General features: G+C 48.8%; 1 protein-coding gene across 1 annotated transcript; it reads left to right on the top strand.

The window, feature by feature from the left end:
* The first annotated feature begins 560 nt into the window (after nucleotides 1-560).
* On the top strand, nucleotides 561-6636 carry SNRPB (small nuclear ribonucleoprotein polypeptides B and B1). The gene is made up of 7 exons (XM_066586417.1): nucleotides 561-697; nucleotides 4783-4934; nucleotides 5022-5133; nucleotides 5214-5366; nucleotides 5880-6021; nucleotides 6195-6320; nucleotides 6472-6636. The coding sequence occupies exons 1-7, from the start codon at nucleotides 695-697 to the stop codon at nucleotides 6507-6509; spliced, it is 726 nt and encodes a 241-aa protein (XP_066442514.1). The 5' UTR covers nucleotides 561-694; the 3' UTR covers nucleotides 6510-6636.
* Nucleotides 6637-20289: the final 13653 nt, after the last annotated feature.

Below are 20289 nucleotides of genomic sequence, written 5' to 3' on the forward strand. Positions count from 1 at the left end.
CAAGCTTCCATAGACTTCTAAGGAGGGAGTTACCCTACATACAACGTGGAAAAAGCTAACTGCTCGTCCTAATTAGGCATTCATTTTCATCTTAAGCATTTTATTCTGATGGTTGCTTCATGTTATCATTCACGCAGCAGCGCCCCCGGTGTGCGTGGCTTTAATTACGTTAATTAAGATTGGGACTTGTTTGGGCCAAAAATTCATTCATGCGAATACACGGTGTGTACGGGCGAACGTAAAAACGTATACACTCGTGTGAAGGAGCCCTGAGGCTGTGTCTGTGGAGTGAAAAATGCAGGATTTTAGTGTTTTTTTAAACTATAGATTATGACTGAATTTTTTTTTAAATCACAAAAATAAGATTTTATCCAATAGGTCATTTTCTGATGACACATTTTCTCGAATAGCTTTATTTAGAGAACAATAAACAATCCCTCTGGCTCCTAATAATGTGACTACATCACTGTATACACTTGTGAGGGACCTTCTGCTAGCAGTAAGCTGGACTGCAGGCAGAGGGCGCTGTTCCGGAAGTAGTATTCCCCGCACTCTATTGTATGTATAGTGAACGCGCGGCTTCCGGCGGCAGCACTACTTCCGGTATATAGAGCGCCGCTGCAGAGCGTCTCCTTGGCGCAATTTTTTTCATTCCCCTTATCGGCCGTGAATCTGCGGCATCCGCGTTGCAGCCATGGTGAGTAGCGCCCGGACGGGTGTAACGGGCGGGGGCCGGCAGGACGGCGGGTGTATTTATCAGCAGGGCTCATGGGCCGGCGGTCTGTAGTGCATTGTACCGGCTCCTCTATGGGCAGCGTGTGTTGTGCGTGCGCCTATAGGACAGCCATGCTTGGCCTTCCCTGCTATGCTGCAGTGACCCACCTCTGTGCCCAGCTGTCCGCAGCCGGTGGGCAGTGTGTCCTCTACATGAGGGGGGCGGCACCAGTAACGTATGGTGGCACTTGTAGGTTATAACTTATCCCCTGTGGGCTCCTAAGTGGAAACTGACCGGAGCCTCTTATAGTCAATGGGGGTCATCATAAGATGGACCCCCCCCCTCTTCCATGCAGATGTGAAGTAGCCCTTGGGCTCGCTCACACGGGTGTATTCTCACTGCATATTACACGTGTATATCATCATGCTTGTAATATGTGGTGAATGGAAGTAAATGGATTGTCGTTGTTTTGGTCACACCTGCGTGTAGTAATTGTGTATGTAAAGTCCCAGCATGCTCTACTGTATGATGTACAGCGGCAGCGGCCTCATTCTAGGCTTTGTTTTTCCCTTGTGGAACATGCAGGTGTGCGCATAAATGCATACACAGGGATAGTGTCAATGAGCCCTTTTAATGCTGTACCAGAGCTACAAGTTACCTGCTATCCATGTGCAGTTTTCACAGAGGTGGCACACGGCATCCGCCATTCAGTGTTATGGATGTAGGCGTTCCGTTAGGTGGCTGCACATGACTGGATTTCCACTGCGGAACCCGAAGCAGCCGCCCGCCTCCAGGTTCTGCAGCAAATATGACTTGGAATACACTGTGTGTGTGTGTTGGGAACCCTTAGGGCTCATGTCCACGGGGGAAAAGAATTAAAATCCGCAGCGGATTTTAACTCTTCTCCCGCACACAGAACCGCACTCCATAGGGATGCATTGACCACCCGCGGGTAGATAAGTACCTGCGGATGGTCAATAAAAGTGAATTAAAAAAATATGGAGCATGGAAAAAAAAATGGACATGCTCCATCTAGGTGCGGGTCTCCCGCAGGCTTCTATTGAAGCCTATGGAAGCCGTCCGGATCCGCGGGAGACCTAAAATAAGAATAAACTTACCCGCAGCGGACCGGGCAGATCTTCTTCTCTTTGCAGCCGGATCTTCTTCTTCAGCCCGGCGGATGTGCCCGGCGCATGCGCCGGCCGAAGAAAGATCCGGCCGCGAAGAAAAGAGAAGATCTGCACGGACCCCTGCGGGTAAGTTTATTCTTATTTTCAGCGCTCATGTCCGCGGGGCAGGTGGGACCAGCTACGGATTCTCCATGAAGAATCCGTAGCGGGCCTGATTTTTATTTTTTTTTTCCCCCTGGACATGAGGCCTTAAAGGGGTTGTCCCGCGCCGAAAAGGGTTTTTTTTTTTCCCCCCAAACCACCCCCTCCCCCCAAACCCCCCCCCCGGTTCGGCGCGAGACAACCCCTATGCAGGGGTTAAAAAAGAACACCGGACAGCGCTTACCTTAATCCCCGCGCTCCGGTGACTTCTTACTTACGCGGTGAAGATGGCCGCCGGCATCTTCTCCCTCGATGGATCGCAGGGCTTCTGTGCGGTCCATTGCCGATTCCAGCCTCCTGATTGGCTGGAATCGGCACGTGACGGGGCGGAGCTACATGGAGCCCTGTTGAGAAAAGCAGAAGACCCGGACTGCGCAAGCGCGTCTAATTTGGCCATTAGACGGCGAAAATTAGACGGCAACCATGGAGACGAGGACGCCAGCAACGGAGCAGGTAAGTGAAAAACTTTTGATAACTTCTGTATGGCTCATAATTAATGCACAATGTACATTACAAAGTGCATTAATATGGCCATACAGAAGTGTATAGACCCACTTGCTGTCGCGGGACAACCCCTTTAAGACCCATTTAGACACAACAATTATCGTTCAAAAGATGTCTTTTGAGTGATAATCGTTGTGCCATTTACAGTACAAGGTGATTGCTCAAACGTTGCGCTCCTAGCAGGGGATGCAGAAGACAAGCAGGGTGTCCCCGCTTGTCTTCTGCATCTAGCTGTTTTCTGCATGGAGCACCCGGCTGTTGTACAGCCAAGCGCTCTGAGCCAGGTATGGAGAACAGAGCTGGACTGCTCTGTTAATACTCAAGCCTGTCATCAGGGAGTGGGATACAGGTGGAACAATATCAGCTGTGAATCCCTGATAAGACTCATCGTTGTGTTTCGGCACGCTGGAAGACGACAATGAGCGACTGCATAACGAAAACGGCACAATGTCAGTGCCGTTACACACAGCGATTATCGCTCCAAAGACTGCTTTTGAGCGATGATTGTTATCTAAATGGGCCTTTACTAGAGATGAGCGAGCACCCAAGTGCTCGAGTCCGCGTTATTTAAGTCGAGCTTTTCATAAAATTCGAGAGCTCTACTCGCGTAACGAACCCCATTGGCTGCAATAGGAGACTTGAGCATTTTTGTATGTGGGACGCTGGGTCTTGAGCTTTTTTTTTTCCCTAGGTTCGCCTCTCCCTTGCCAGCCAGACAAAAAATTTGCCAATGACGCGCGGAGGGACCAAAACGGGCACGTCACAGCAGGGAGGAGCCAAAAGCTGGGGCGGGGTTGAACACTGCTTGATGCTCGTTTGAGTAACAAGCACCATAGAGTACGCTAATACTCGAACGAGCATCAAGCTCGGCAGAGAATGTTCGCTCAACTCTAGCCTTTACCTGTCCAGAGGACATGTCTGCGTGTTTCATTGTTCTGGCTGCACTTGAAACTGTTTCTGTCACGGCCTTAAATTGAGGAGACCACTTCATAAAGGTGCTTTTACACGTTACAATCGTTTTGATTTCCGTGATCCAGCGAGAATGTGACTGATTATCGTTCAGTGTAAGCGCCCCAATTGAGCGACAAGGTGTTGGCTTCTCGTTCAGTTTTTGCATGGAGAAAACTAAACGATGAATCGGCCTGTAAACAAGCAGTCCTTCACTTATGAAAGACTATCAATGGGGGCGGAGCTTAAGTCAGGGCGGTCAGTTGGGCCCCTTCTGCCCTCCAGGGAAAAAAAAGAAAATGTTTGTTATGGGTAGCGTTGCAAGTCTTGCCCATGTGTAAAAGCACCTTAAGGCCGGTCTCACACCAGCGAAAAAATTGGTGTTTTTTGTGCAGGTGCGTGAAAACGCAAAATTAAGGCCCATGCTTTTCAATGGTTTCCTTCACATTTGCATTTTCACTCATGCTATATTATGTGAAGAAAATTAAAATCACAGCATGTTCTCTTTTTGTGATATCGGCCATTGTTCTCAATGGTGCCAGCACTGCTACAGTGGGAGAGAGCCTCTGCCGCGGCTCTGGCGGGTATGAAGGGATTCCCCATAGTGATGCGAGGCTGTTTTCATATGAAAAAGCCTGGCATCCACAGGGTCTTTCACATAGGGCAAAGTGATATTATGGCTGTGAATCATGGCCCGATATTGCCATCACCCGTGAGAAACTAGCCTAAAGGCCTATTTAGATACGATTATCGCTCAAGATTCCCTCAAAAGCGAGCGATAATCATTGTCTGCATTTACGTGCTCCGATAACTGCTGTGTTCTCGGAGCTCTCAGCTGGTATACAGCTGAGCGCTCCGAGCGGTGTATGCTGAACACAGCTGAATCGCTGTCTTCATACTCCTGCTGCGTTTTCCGAGTGGGATATCAGCTGAAACAATAGTATCCCGCTGAGAACTTGGCGCACGGCACTGATAAGACTCATTCTTAACTTTCAGCTAGCTGAAAGACAACGATGAGGGAATCGTGCATGATGGCTGCGCGTTTAGATACGATTATTGCTCAAAAGACAGCTTTTGAGTGCATCTTGAGCAATAATCATAGTCTAAATGGGGTATTGGGCTGATGAGTAATCCCACCTGCAGCCCTTAGATGAGTGATGCGTCAAGCGGAGACTTTTCTTATCTCAGGAAGTAGAGCACTGTCTATACATTGCATTGTGGGGATACTGTGTCTGTGATCTATCCACTTACAAGGGTCTTATCTTGGACTTCTGTCTCTTCCAGACGGTGGGGAAAAGCAGCAAGATGCTGCAGCACATTGATTACAGGATGCGCTGCATTCTGCAGGATGGCCGCATCTTCATAGGAACTTTCAAAGCCTTTGACAAGCATATGAACCTGATTCTCTGCGACTGCGACGAGTTCAGGAAGATCAAGTAAGTGTTTAGCAGAGAGCTGGGAACCAACTTCATTTCTTGTGGTTTAAGTACATCAGTGCTCAACTGTTCTCACTTCCTCCTCAGGCCCAAGAATTCCAAGCAGCCAGAACGAGAAGAAAAGCGGGTACTGGGTCTAGTGTTACTCCGCGGAGAAAACCTAGTGTCCATGACCGTCGAGGGCCCTCCTCCTAAAGATGTGAGCCTCTTCAGTGGGACAGGAATTACCTCCTGGCATGCTAGTTGTATACTAACAGTGCATTTCACTCTTTAATCTAGACCGGTATTGCAAGGGTACCATTGGCTGGAGCAGCTGGAGGACCAGGTGTTGGCCGTGCAGCTGGCAGAGGTGTTCCCGCTGGTGCTCCTATGCCACAAGCACCTGCTGGTTTAGCCGGACCAGTGAGGGGCGTTGGAGGTCCATCTCAACAGGTGAGAATAAGCGGCAAAAAAACTTGTACAGGAGCAGTAGGACAACTGCTGATGTTTCCCATTATAGTGAATCTCGGTACGTCAGATTATCCATGTGGGCCCTCATAGCCTCAAGTGTGTCTAAGTGAGCCGCAAACGTTTGCAACTTGGCCACCTTAATGATAGACCTACAGTGAAATCATGTTGGTGCAAGGTGGTAGTCTGGACTTTTTCTCCTGATATACAGTAGGTGACCAAAAGTGGCCTATTCTCCCAGCAGGGGACTTGAGAACTGATTATAGTTGGTTTCAGACCAGTGTGTGTTAGCTCCACATTTGGCCCATGTTTTGGGGACTGTCATGTAGAGCTAATGTAAATCTGTATCTATTTACATGGCTGTAATTTTCATGCTTAAAAGTTTGGGGGCACTTTTGTTGGCAAAAAAACCCTCAAATCTTGTTCAGTTTGTCATGTTGGGGTAACTTCTGCATAGTTTTTCTTAATTGATTACACTGGTGTTTTGTCCTCTCCCAGGTAATGACACCTCAGAGTCGTGGAAACGTCGCTGCTGCAGCAGCCGCTGCTACAGCTAGTATTGCCGGTGCCCCAACACAGTACGCTGCACAGGGCCGTGGAGGCCCACCACCACCAATGGGCAGAGGAGCACCACCACCAGGTATGGAGCAGCTGCGCATCTTTCTTCTTTTCAGGGTCAGATCAATGATGAAAATCCTCAGTCTGATGATTTCTGATGCATACACAAAGCAGGATTACACTGAGATCTCATCTGACTTTAGGACTTATTGTATGTCTTGTTTGAGTTTTACTGACTTGTCTGTCTAATTGCAGGCATGATGGGACCCCCTCCAGGCATGAGACCACCTATGGGTCCACCAATGGGCATGCCCCCAGGCAGGGGAGGCCCTATGGGAATGCCACCACCAGGCATGAGACCACCACCTCCTGGAATGCGAGGTATGATTTTATAATGAGATAGCAAAAATAGTGGATGTGCTTAAGATGAATGGTGACCTTTACGGGTATTACGTTATAGCCTAACTGGTACAGTGATGGTATAGGTTTCCTGAACCACTTTTCTCACAATTAATTTCTACTTTCTTGCTAGGTCCTCCACCTCCAGGCATGAGGCCAACCAGGCCCTGATCAGATGCTTCCTTCCAACTGGCTGTTATACCTTGCTGATTGTCATCCTGGCACTGTACTAGTTAACGTCTTTTTGTAACTTTTATTTTCTATGTAAATTGAGTTTTTAATAAACAAGTAAACCGTTCCAATATTGCATGGTCTGTACCCAATTATCTCTGCAATATGTTACATATACCTGTGAAGATGCCAAATCATCAAATGTTTTGGTGCTCCGCATCAACCAAGTTACCTGCCTTATATTCACTATCTGATGGGTTAGGCATGGTCTGTCACAAAACGGGTCAAAACTTTGGAGGCTTTCACCACATACTGCTACACTTGGCTCCCATGTTTATTTGACATGGGGATTCTGTAACTCAGACCTCCAAAAGCAAAGTTTTAACTTTTATAAATGCTGATGTTTGTTCTACTGGAAGAGAGAACCCGTTCTGCAGATTGTGATGACGGTGTAGTTACAAGTCTGGAGATTTCTACTAGTGGACGTGGCCAGAAGTTACTTCAAGGCTATATCCACACAACAGAAATTCTGCAGCATTTACGGTGCAAGCCAAATAGAGTATTTAAAAGTATTTCCTTCAATCCATGTAGTTAAATTTGCACAAAAAAGTGCGCCAGATGCCTCCATGTTACACCAGTCTTTACCAATCTTTTCTTGTAGTAATGCTTCATAAATCTGTTGGAAGAAGCTTGCCACGCTCACTTCCAGGGGGGAAAAAACTTGGAGCTTGTCAGACTCTTTGATGCAAGCTATTGCGCCTCAATTCTGGCATACAGTTTGGACACCTGTTGGAAACGCCTTAACATTTTCCAATCCACTGATGTTTAAAGACATTATGATTTAAGGCTGTACAGCTCCGATGTTGGAAGATGTCCGGGGTTCTTTTACTGTATATTGCGAGCCTCTCTGCTGTCGGAACCTATCCAATGTGTCACCTCATGCAGTACTGGGTTCAGCCAGCAGAGGGTGGCATTGTATAACGGCAGAAAGAGTGAGCCCCCTAGGAAAGCCAGGATACAAATTGGATTGGAAAGGGTTAAATAAGGGCAATGCTGTTTCTGCTAGTGGGAATGGGACTTGTTAGCTTGAAAGTTTACATAAATCTTTCCCCTGTCCCTCAATATTTCTCTCGACTTCAACGGTCAGGTGAAGAAATGCGTGTAGCGGTCCATTTATATTTTTTCCACTGAAGCAACCACATATCAAGGACACTGTTTTTTTTGAATTCCTGATGTTTAATTCAGTTTTTCAAAGTTTTGAAAAGTCCGTTATTAGGAATGTGAAGGATAAGCCGAATCATCGTACACCTCATTCAACACATTCACCTGGGTATCAGGTTTTCAATCTGATTTATAGTTTAGAGCATTGAAATAGATTCAAAGCTAACATACTTGGGACAGATTGCTTCAGTTAAACATTAACCGTTAAAGGTGTTTTCCAGGGAGAATACTACTGATGACTTATCCTCAGGATAGGTCATCAGTAGTTGATCAGCTGGGGTCCGTTGCTCAGGACCCCTGACCGACCAGCTAAGTGTACGCATGCTGTCAGCGCCGCAAATAGAGGTAGGAGCTAAAGCAGCGGAAGTCTCCACTCCGACCTCTGTAATGGCTGGCGCTTGTAATTGCAGACAGGGCTCCCATTAATTTCAATGAGAGCTGTGCCTGCAGTTACAAGCTCTGGCCACTACTGTGGTCAGAGCATAGACTTCTGCTCTGAGATCTGGTGTAATTGTGCGCCTGCCAACAGCACCGCAGTCAGCTGGTTGGGGTCCCAAGCAATGGACCTCAGCCGATCAACTATTGACTCATTCGGAGGATAGATCATCATTAGTATTCTCCCTGGAAAACTCCTTTAAGGAGTGTCTTTCCACCAAATAGCTGATCGTTTTTGGGCACCGTCGCGACATGTATTAATCTTGCTGTGAGTATTAACACTTAATGCATATGTTGTATCTCTCATCCCTATAGCATGCACAAAAAGCAAGAGTGTGATGCCTGTGTGACTCACTCAGTGCTAGTTTGGGGGTCTGTAAGATTGTCCCACTGTGAATCTGCTATAGGCCCATCTCTATCTCTCCCTTTTGACTCCTAACAGTTGTTTGACTTAGTAAATTCGGTTGTCTTTGCAGATTACTATATAGCAGTGATATTTTCCCTGCAGCAGAGGAAGTTGTGCCGATTAATGTTAGCTAATGCAAAATTGGAGATCTTTATCTCTGTGGTTAGTAATTCTGTCTGATAGGCATGCCGCAGCTGCATTTACAGAACTGAATGCGGTCATAATCCGTCTGCAGTTGATCAAATGATTCTATTTCTGTACCCAACAATATCTGAGGGATCTGCTTGATGCCGCTATACTTCCTGCTAGCGACGTGCTTGTAATTTATTGAACTCCGGCGACCAAAAATATGTTTCAGATAGTTTTTAGATTGCTTACATCCTGTAATCTCCCATATCCTCTCTGGTTTTCCACTATTGTGTATAGAAGTGTGGGAAGAGATTGGATGTTACACTTAAAGCGATGCTGTTCCAGAGCTTCAAAAAAAAAATACTGTTTAAGGCCTCCTTCCCACGAGCGTGACGGGGTCCGCTGCGTAATATTACGCAGTGAAGCCCGTCACGGCGCCCCCCCAGAGCCCCTATACTTACCTGCGGGAGATAGCGTGAAATCGCTTCCCCGCCCACCACCGCCGCGTCACCGCCCGTCACCGCCCACCACCGCCGCGTCACCGAGCGTGTCACGTGACGCGGCCGGCCGTGTCACGTGACGCGGCCGGCCGCGTCATTTGGCGTCAGATGACGCGCGGCGGTGGGCGGGAAAGCGTTTTTTCACGCTATCTCCCGCTGGTTACAGCGGGAGATAGCGTGAACGGACGGCTTCCATTGACTGCAATGGAAGCCGTCAGTGCGTACAGCCCGTCCTCACCCGCAGAAAATAGAGCATGCTGCGGGTGAGGACGGGAGAAATCGCGGTGCGTAATTCCGCGCTGGAATTACGCATCGTGAGCATTGTGCTATTAGGTTCAATAGAACCTAATAGCTGCGGGCAACGCAGCGGATTTTCGCCGCGAATTACGCGGCGGAAATCCGTTCGTGGGAAGGAGGCCTTAGGATCAAATAGCAGCAACTTCTATTCTGATTCCACCCCCCCTGAGATGATGCATCTGAGGGCCTGGAAAATATCATGGGTTAGGCAGGCCAGACCCCCTCCCCCGAGTTATAAAGTGTCTCTAGTTTGTGAATACATGTTTCTTGTGCCACATGAAGTCTCTAAGTTATTGACTTAGTAGAAGTATGTAACAAAGCAGCTGCGGGATCCTGATTAGGCTTGCTCTGCCTCTTACTGAAAGTAGGACCTGACGCCACATGTCTGGTTTCTGTTTGAACCTAGATAATAGGTCTAAATTTAATACAGTTTGAGAAAATCCTAGATTTTTTTTTTTTCTTCACTCTTAAAGGGGTTGTCCCGAGGCAGCAAGTGGGTCTGTACACTTCTGCATGGCCATAATAATGCACTTTGTAATGTACATTGTGCATTAATTATGAGCCATGCAGAAGTTATAAAAAGTTTTATACTTACCTGTTCCGTTGCTGGCGTCCTCGTCTCCATGGTGCCGACTAATTTTCGCCCTCCGATGGCCAAATTAGCCGCGCTTGCGCAGTCCGGGTCTTCTGCAGTCTTCTATGGGGCTCCGTGTAGCTCCGCCCCGTCACGTGCCGATTCCAGCCAATCAGGAGGCTGGAATCGGCAGTGGACCGCACAGAAGAGCTGCGGTCCACGGAGGAAGAGGCCATCTTCAGCGGTGAGTAGAGAAGTCACCGGAGCGCGGGGATTCAGGTAAGCGCTCCGGTGAGCTTTCTTTACCTCCCTGCATCGGGGTTGTCTCGCGCCGAACGGGGGGGGGGTTGAAAAAAAAAAAAACCCGTTTCGGCGCGGGACAACCCCTTTAAGGCCTCATGTCCACTGGGTAAATGGAATTGCGGAATCCGCAGCAGATTTTGCCCATAGGGAATCATTGCCATCCGCGGGTCCATTAAATTGATTTTTGCACCCGCGGATGGCATTTTAAAAGAATTGCGTTTCCCCCTCATCCTGACAGCATACACCTGCAGGTTGTCCTGTTGGGACAGGAAGCCGAAAAACACAAAAGGTAACTCCCACCACCGGCTCACTAGTGTCTTCCCTGTCCCTACAGGACAGTCCAAGCGGATCCTCCAAGTGTATGCGGAGGAGAACGAAAGGAAAAGACTCCCAAGCAGCCTGTCCGCCCCTGGGGGGGACAACTCTGTGGTCAGGCTGACAGGGCCTGCGCGGGTGAGACCCTACGAGGGGACACTCATCCGCAGGATCTACCCAGCAACTATTCCCTTTGAGGAAATCCTCCCCCAGTGCACTGCCCAGAGGGTAGTTGGCTGGCGGAACGGCCCCGGTACCTGGTGGGCTTGGAGTAGAGGCCCTGTGACTCCTGGGGATCCAGCAGCCCATCGGGGCACAGGTATGCTACTGTGCGGCGGATGGTCGCGTCGGTGACAGCAGGGGAGCTCAGGCACGGGTCTGGACAGCCGTGCGTGCGGTCGGCGGGGCCAGCGGCACGCCGTGGGCTCCTTCCTGGTCGGCGTCCCTGTGTAAGTGCGGTGTATCCCCCGGGTCCGGCGCGGCGGCGTCACGTTGGGGGTGGAGCCTTGTGTGAGGGGGTGTGTTGGTGTGAAAATTAAAAATTTAAAGGGCTTGACTCCCCTACATGTCTCCTGTCTGCACCTTACTGAAGAGGTCAGTCAGAGAGGACACTGAGTAGCCTGCTTGTAAGTAGACCTCCTTATGGGTCTTTTACCAGGGGGGGGGGGGGGGGAAACCAAAAATTACAAGGTGCTGGAAGTTTCTTTGCTGTCTCCCGTTTCCTAGGACAGAGATGCGCAAAAGATCAGAGACACCAAAAAACGTGTACGCAAATGTCCGGTCTGCTTGCGGCGGCTAGAAGAGAGCCACACCAAGCCACTGTGTATGGACTGTACAGCAAAAGTGGTCCGAGAAGAGGGCTCCTCTGCCATGACTGACATCTGGTCCGTGATTCGTGAGGAAATCGAAGCGCCTCTCTCCTCTCTTTCGCCCCCCATGAAAAGGGTGAGGCGGGTGCATATGGAAGAGTCTGACTCTGAGGAAGGACTCCTGGAAGATTCTCCCTCAGAATCTATGCCACCAATGGAAGATGTGAGAAAGTACTACTTCTCATCGGCGGATCTGGGTCGGCTGTTAAACGCAGTTCGACGCACCATGCAGCTGGAGGAAGAGGTGCCGCAGCAGCCATCATTCCAAGATAGTCTGTTCCTTGGGCTCCAACCTCAACCAAAACCGACATTCCCGGTTAATGACATTTTGAAACAATCCTGACAGAATGGAAGCAGGCAGAGCAAAAATTCTTCCTCTCAAAAGAATTTAGGGACCGGATGGTCTTCGCACCAGACAACATCGATTTCCTGGAAACCACCCCCAAGGTGTACCTGGCAGTGGCCAGGGTTTCAAAAAAAGCAGCTCTCCCCTTTGAGGACATTTCACAACTGCGGGATCCACTAGACACCAACCAAGGTGGATTCAGCGATGAAAAAAGCCTGGGAGATCGCGGCCCTGACCATTAAAGGGGTTGTCCCGCGCCGAAACGGGTTTTTTTTTTTTTTCAACCCCCCCCCCCCCCCCCCCCCCCCCGTTCGGCACGAGACAACCCCGATGCAGGGACCTAAAGAAAGCTTACCGGGGCGCTTACCTTAATCCCCGCGCTCCGGTGACTTCTATACTTACCGGTGAAGATGGCCGCCGGGATCCTCTTCCTCCGTGGACCGCATCTCTTCTGTGCGGTCCATTGCCGATTCCAGCCTCCTGATTGGCTGGAATCGGCACGTGACGGGGAGGAGCTACACGGAGCCGGCATTCTGCACGAGCGGCTCCATTGAAGAGAGCAGAAGACCCGGACTGCGCAAGCGCGGCTAATTTGGCCATCGGAGGGCGAAAATTAGTTGGCTCCATGGGAACGAGGACGCTAGCAACGGAGCAGGTAAGTAAAAAACTTTTTATAACTTCTGTATGGCTCATAATTAATGCACAATGTACATTACAAAGTGCATTAATATGGCCATACAGAAGTGTATAGACCCACTTGCTGCCGCGGGACAACCCCTTTAAGGCTAACATCACGGCCACGTCAGTGGCAAGGTCTATGACAGTCTGGCTGGACCAACTTCAGACGCTGGTCTCCCAGAGGGGTTCTAGGGAAGACATCTCCAGCTGCCTTCCCCTCCTCCAACAAGCAACCGGTTTTCTGGCGGATGCCTCTATGGAGTCGGTGAGGTTCGGGGCCCGTTCAGCAGCCCTCTCTAACACAGCCAGAAGAGCCGTCTGGGTAAAGGCCTGGACAGGCGATAACACATCAAAGAACAGGCTCTGTGCCCTGCCCTTCCAAGGACATAGAATCTTTGGGCCTTCCCTGGATACCCTCCTGGAGAAAGCATCGGACAAAAGTCAGGGGCTACCCATGGAGAAGTCCTTCAAGCGGCCTTCCTCCTCCTACCCTCCATCCTTTATTTCCTCTAGGACATACAAGGGAAAAGGAAAGACTGGACGCTGGTGAGAATCCGCCCTCCAAGACCTTACAAGTAGGGGGTAGGCTGTTGGGGTTCGCCATCAAATGGAAGGAGGTGACCTCCAATCCCTGGGCCTTACGCCTAGTTACAGAAGGCTATAAAATCAAATTTTCTTTCTCCCCTCCCCGGAGGTTCGTGGTCATCCCCTGCCAGTCACCCTCGTCTGCTCAGGCCCTCCAGTTGGGGTGCAGGAGCTGTTGTCCCTAGGGGCCATCACTCGGGTTCCCACAGAAGAACGGTTCAGGGGGTGCTACTCCCCCGTTTCTCGTTAAAAAGCCCAACGGGTCTTATAGAACCATCATTAATCTGAAGTTCTTGAATAAATCCATCTCATACAAAAGATTTAAAATGGAATCGGTGCGGTCAGCAATCCCCTTAATCGCACCGGATAGCTTCATGGCCACGGTAGACTTAAAGGACGCCTACTACCACGTCCCCATACACGCAGATTTCCAGCAATTTCTGCGATTCGCCCTGGTACTGTGTTTCCCCGAAAATAAGGCACCCCCGAAAGTAACACACATTAAGAAATTTGCAGAAATCGCAAATATAAGGCACACCCCGATAATAAGGCATACTAAAGTGTGCAGGCAAGTCGAGAGGCCTGTCCCCTGCTGCCATCCCCGTTGTCTCCTACCTCCTCCTGTGCTGTACGAGTGTGCTGTTGTGAGCTCCCCTTGCTGGCTGGAAAAGTCCATACTGTCGTTCTGTTGCTGCTGTACATGTCTGCTGTGATGAGCTCCCCCTGGTGGCCGGAAGCTGCAATACCATCCCTGCTTACAAGTGGTACAGGAACTTCTGTCTGCAGACAGGTACGTTACTTAAATTACAGCCCTTATTTTTTTTTTTATGGCTCTGTGTGTGAGTCAGGCAACCTGTGTGTGATTCTTAAGGCTGGGTTCTCACAGAGTGTATTTCCAGCCTTAGGGGTAAGCATTACAGTCTCCAGACAGTGTGTGGGAGCCAGGTACTTTACAGCCCTTATTTTTTGTGGCCCTGTATGTGAGTCAGGCAAATTTTCTGTGCCAGAAAATGATGACATGACTGTCATTGAGTAATTTTTGCTTTGTTTTCACAGTTTGTCTAGCTATATTGGTTTGTGGTGACAACTACGGTACTGTGCAGTATATATGGTAATAAATGTTCATTTTTTTTGTTAATAAATGGGAATAATTCTTCATTGAAATATAAGACACCCCCTGAAAATAAGACGTAGCGCATATTTGGGAGCAAAAATTTATATAAGACGCGTCTTATTTTCGGGGAAACAGGGTAGTTGATGGGTCAGTCTCACACTTCCAGTTTACGTGCCTGCCGTTCGGGATTTCTTCTGCACCCCGGGTGTTCTCCAAGCTAGTGTTAGAAATGGTGGCGGCACTAAGGACTAACAAGGTGTTGATCGTCCCGTACCTCGATGATTTCCTGATCATAGCAGGATCAGCTTCAGAACTCCGGTCCCATGTCAATCTAACTCGCCGTCTGTTTGAAACACTGGGCTCGATTGTCAACACAGTTAAATCTAGTCTCCTGCCCGAACAAAAGAAAAAATTCCTGGGGGTCATTCTGGATTCGCACCGCCAGTGCTCGTCCCTCCCCCTAGAGAGGCAGAAGGCGATTCTGGATGAGTGTCGGGCTCTTTCTCTCGCCACCAAAGTTTCCCTTAGGAGAAGCATGAGGGTCCTTGGCCTCATGACGTCCTGCATCGGGGTAGCCCTTGGGCCCAATTACACTGCAGAACCCTCCAGGACTTCATCCTGAGTAGCTGGGATAAGTCACCCGCTTCCCTGGATCAGCTAGTCGTCCTTACCCACAAGATAAAGTCATCCTTGGAGTGGTGGATGTCCACTACCAACCTCGCCAGGGCCACGTTGTGGTACCCTGCATCCCCAGTATCCATTTTTACTGATGCGAGTGCAACTGGCTGGGGGCCCCACTTAGGCCGTTATTACGTCCAAGGGGGCTGGAAACGGGAGGAAGCTATTCAGTCCTCCAACTATAAGGAACTTTGTGCTGTCTGGAAGGCCGTTCGTGGCTTCGAGACAGAGGTCAGAGGTAGACACAAAGATCTTTTCAGATAATGTAACAACTGTGTCCCTCATTCGCCACCAGGAATCCACGCGGAACCCCCGACTCCAAGACCTGGCGGCGAAAGTCCTCAAATGGATCGAAAAGCGGACACCTTCCGTCACAGCGTTCCACATAAAGGGCCCAGAGAACTCCATGGCAGATCATCTCAGCTGCAGGAAGATAGATCCGGGGGAGTGGACTCTACATCCACACGCATTTCAGCTGATCATAGAAAAATGGGGGACACCGCAGGTGGACTTGTTCGCCTCACAGAACACCAAATGTCCACGGTTTTTCTTCAGGGGAGCAGACGGGGGTTCCCTGGGAATAGACGCACTATCCCAGGTCAGGGATTGGGACCTCGCATACGCCTTCCCACCCATACCCCTAATCCCACTGGTCCTAAGGAAAATTCAGGGGTCCCCAGGCTTCGTTATCCTGGTAGCTCCATTCTGGCCCAAAAGACCCTGGTTCCCGCTCCTGGCCGCTCTCTCGACCCTGGACCCTCTACATCTTCCGCAGAGAGACGACCTCCTTCAACAGGGTCCTCGGATATGCCCAGAGGCCCGAAAGTTCAGGCTGACGGCCTGGAAGCTGAGCGGGTAAAATACCTGAGCCAGGGTCTATCAGGGAGGGTAACAACTACCTTATGTGAGAGCCTCAAAAGGTCCACCAGAGATATATACGCTAGGGTTTGGGATACCTTTTCTAGGTGGTTGGGGCATAGTATCCATGACCTCCAACAGCCTAACATTAGCAAGATATTAGAGTTCCTGCAAGATGCATTAGATATGGGGCTAAGACCTAGTACCCTTAAGGTCCAGGTGGCCGCTCTTGGAGCCTTCTTTGACTTCCCTTTGGGCGACCATAGATTAATTAGGAAATACCTCAAAGGGGCAGTCAGACTCTACCCCTTTGTGAGGGAAACCATGCCCCCCTGGGATCTGAACCTAGTTTTACAGGCCCTCTGCGCACACCCCTTTGAACCCCTGGAAGATCTATCAGTTAAGATTCTTTCCTATAAGGTAGCTTTTCTAGTCGCCATCACATGCCCTAGACGGATTGGGGAGATCCAATCCCTCTCTATCAGGACTCCGTATATGACCATCTTCCCAGATAAAATAGAGTTCAAACCTGACCCCTTTTTGCAGCCTAAAGTTCTCATAGACTTTCACAGAGAACAGCACATAGTCCTTCCCTCCTTCTGCCAGAAACCCCGTAACGCCACAGAACAGAGGTTCCATAACCTAGACGTTAGACGAGCAGTCCTGAAGTATTTGGAAGTCACACATTCCTTCAGTAAGTCTAACAACCTTTTTATTCAATTTCAGGGTCCGCGCAGAGGAGGGGCCGCTACTACAGACTCCTTAGCGCGATGGGTCAGGAGGGCTATAGAAGACGCATACCGATCCCAGGGGATTCCACTCCCGGGCAACGTTAAAGCCCATTCCACCAGGGCGGTCGCCTGTTCCTGGCCGGAGAGAGCCCAGGCGACAACCGATCAGATCTGCAGGGCCGCCACATGGTCGAATACTCATACCTTCACCAAACACTATCGCCTGGACCTAGGGGCCAGCCCTGATATGGCCTTTGGGCGTAAGGTGCTACAAGCAGTGGTTCCCCCCCCCCCCCCCTTAAAAAAGCCCTCAGTTGTTGGCACTTCTCCAGGTGTATGCTGTCAGGATGACGAGGGGAAGACAGGAATTAGGTCCTGTTAATGCCTTTTCTTGAAGTCATCCTGACAGCATAGGGGCTTTTCCCTCCCTTGAGTTATGTTTCACGTGAAGTAACGTACTGTATTATGATTTCTGTATTAAAAAATATTGGTTGAGCAAAAGCCGGGTCACTGTAGTCATTTGGTACACACTGGTGAGCCGGTGGTGGGAGTTACCTTTTGTGTTCTTCCGCTTCCTGTCCCCACAGGTGCCCAGCGGACAACTTCCAGGTGTATGCTGTCAGGATGACTTCAAGAAAAGGAATTAACAGGTAGGACCTAATTCCTGTCTTTCATGCGCGGAAGAAAAAACGCGGCATGCTCCATTTGCCGCTGATCGGCAACATTGCTATCATATTGATAGCAATGTGTGCGGATATCTGCATGCAAAAAAATGCCATTTAAAGTAAATCCGCGGCAGATTCTGCGCGGATTGTATTTTTTGAGTGGACATGAGGCCTAAGTATTTGAAGTGAAAACTAACAGGGCTTGTTTAGATATAACTAGGTGAAGTTTGTCTACTGGCATAATTATGGATTTATTCTAGTTAATTCTAAGTCTCGAATGCTGACCATTTTTGCCAATCATGGTGATGGTGGTTCTCAATTATGTCACCTGCCAGAACCTGGAGCCTCACTGGGTTAACATGGCATAAGGAATATGTAGATTGCAGAGGTTTATATCCTGAAATATTCCACGTTTTCTCTGGACTTCTGCTTAAAAATTTGTGAAAATGATTTTTAACGCCATCTGCCAGTATATTCCCGTGCTTGGGCTTTGTGCAGAATTATATCTCGGCTGTTAAAGTGAAAAAGTTTAATCAAGATGGGCTAGAGTTGCTGACTGCCAACCCAAACTCCAGTATTGTTTATAACTGAAGGTGTTATCCCCTTAGCCCACCGCATGTCTGATTATACCTGCCCTGCACACAGCTGACTTTATTGCGTAAAGCTTTGGACAGCAAATGTATTACATAGTACATGGAAGGTCTTGGTTCATTGAAGCTTTATAGAGGGGCTCTCCATTCTTCCAAAAGAAGTGCTCCAACAGGGTTACCCTCTGTGTTCTCTACAAGCACATGCAAGACAAACTCTTTGTCTTTAACATATGGTTCAGTGTTTCCCAAACTCCAGTCCTCGTGGATTTCCCCAGGTAATGTTTTTAGGATATCCTATAGTAAGAACCTCTGTGGCAATGTCTGGGGCACCAACAATAAATTACGTCACCTGTGAAACTTTGAGGGAATCCAGAAAATATGACCTGTAGGGGTGCCCTGAAGACTGGATTTTGCAAAACACTGATATGGCATATCGCACCTGCAATATAACTCTTAAACAATTGTTGGGCTACATTTACATAGCGGAAAGTCTGCATTTTCCACACCAAAACCTCGCAGGCTAGTGTGACTTGAGCTATGAGATTTCACTTGTTTATGGAAATAAATGAAATCCACAATGCATTTCAGTAACAAATAGAGCATGCAGCAGATATGTGGTGTCTTTTCCGTAATCGGATCAGTTAACGAACACCCTTCACACGGACAAAGATTGTACAGTTAGTTTTCAATGGATGATGCCAGTCTTACGGGTTTCCGTGTGCAGAAAGGTAATTTAAGCTCATCAGTTCATAGTAGGGCAGTTTTACTATCTACTCATAGCGTAAGTAGACCATCATGAAGTAGTTTTAATTAAAAAATATATATACACAATTTTTTCTGCTAACTGCACTCCCAGTACAGGTATGTTTGCACAGCAGAATGTTCCATGGCAAGTGCTACCTTAAAAACTAAAAAATATATATTTGCCACTGATATGCACATGGAATTCTGACACAGAAAATCCCATTTCAGCAGCAAGAAGTGACATGTCCGTACTTAAAGGCAGAAATGTGATAATCCACACATGGATTTAGCCCATAGACAGGGCAAATGTTGTATATGGAGCCACAGATTTTAAGTGCATCCCCTCCCCGTGAGATCTAACCCGTGTAGGTCGAAGGTTGAATTCCACAGCACAATAGACTTAGGGCTCATGTCCACTGGACAATTATAAATAAAAAATCTGCACGGGTGACCTGCCCACATTTTCCATGCCCATTGGGATACATTGGACACCCGCAGGTAAGTAAATACCTGCAGATGTCCTTTTCCCCCTGCTGCGCAGATCGCACGTGCAGGAAGTCTCCTGCAGGCTTCCATAGAAGTCTATGGAATCCGTCCATATCTGTGGCACACCCACAGCTGAATTTCAGAGTTTAAAAAAGTGCACGGTGCATGCATGCGGCACGCTTCCGGTGTGCAGAGCACATCCACTAAGCTGAAGAAAAGACCTGGTTGCGACAGAGGGAAGATCCGCTGCGTCTAGACAGGTAAGAGAAATCAATTATCAGGCCTCATGTCCGCAGGCAAGGAGGGACCCGCTGCGGGATTCTGCATGGAGAATCCACACAGGCCCAAATTTCCTAGTGGACATGAGGCCTTAGACCCTGCGTTTTTCAAAAAGGGTATGTTCACACAGGGTGACTTTTGTGCAGTCCATCTACACAGAAAGTCTGCAGCATTTACAGGGATATTTTAAAAGTTGTCCTCACACTGTGGGAAAAATCATCTGCGGAATTTACATCCATATCATGTAACTTCTAGCACTGGATTTTCGGTGCAAATACCACCTCTTCAACTGCGGGAGCAAATTCCACCCCATATGGATATTTCCTACGGCTGTAGCTTCATTGCGAAAAGTTTCCACTTGATCTGAAGTAGACTAAATTTCTGACCTGTTTTAAGGTAGCCTTAAACTGGCTTATCATAACATTGGCTCTCTAGGACTTACACAAAATGCCAAAAGGTTCATGCTATGCCCATTGGAGTTTCGGCAGACCATAGCCAAAGTTTTCCAGGGAGGCTAAGCATGTTTTTTGGGAGATAGTACAAATGATCATTGGCAATGGCTAATTTCTCGTCCATATCATTGGAGGACACAGTAAGACCTTAGGCATAGCTTCTGCCACTAGGAGGCAACACTAAGCATAAAAAGTGTTAACTCCTCCCACTAGCAGTACTCCTTCTGCAGGCATTCAGCTAGATCAGTTTTTAGCCTAGTGTCTGCAGGAGGCAGACGTGCAGTTTAGGTCTTTACGGAAGACGTCGATTGTGGGAATACGGGGAGGCTGGGCTTTTTCCTGACTTCCCTGGGAAGGGCGAACAGTATGGTGTGTCTCTGCCCCGCTGCTTACGCCCGACCCAAAGAAGAGAAGGTGGCTTGATTATACCTGTGCGCAGTAGCTCGAGGCAAGCCAGCTATAGGGTTCCCCACCCTGGAGCAACTCCCATCCTCCGCAACGGCGAGCGCGGTGGGGAACACTGCT

The sequence above is a fragment of the Eleutherodactylus coqui genome, chromosome 13 (genome assembly GCF_035609145.1).
Source record: "Eleutherodactylus coqui strain aEleCoq1 chromosome 13, aEleCoq1.hap1, whole genome shotgun sequence".
NCBI classification, from domain to species: Eukaryota; Metazoa; Chordata; class Amphibia; order Anura; family Eleutherodactylidae; genus Eleutherodactylus; species Eleutherodactylus coqui.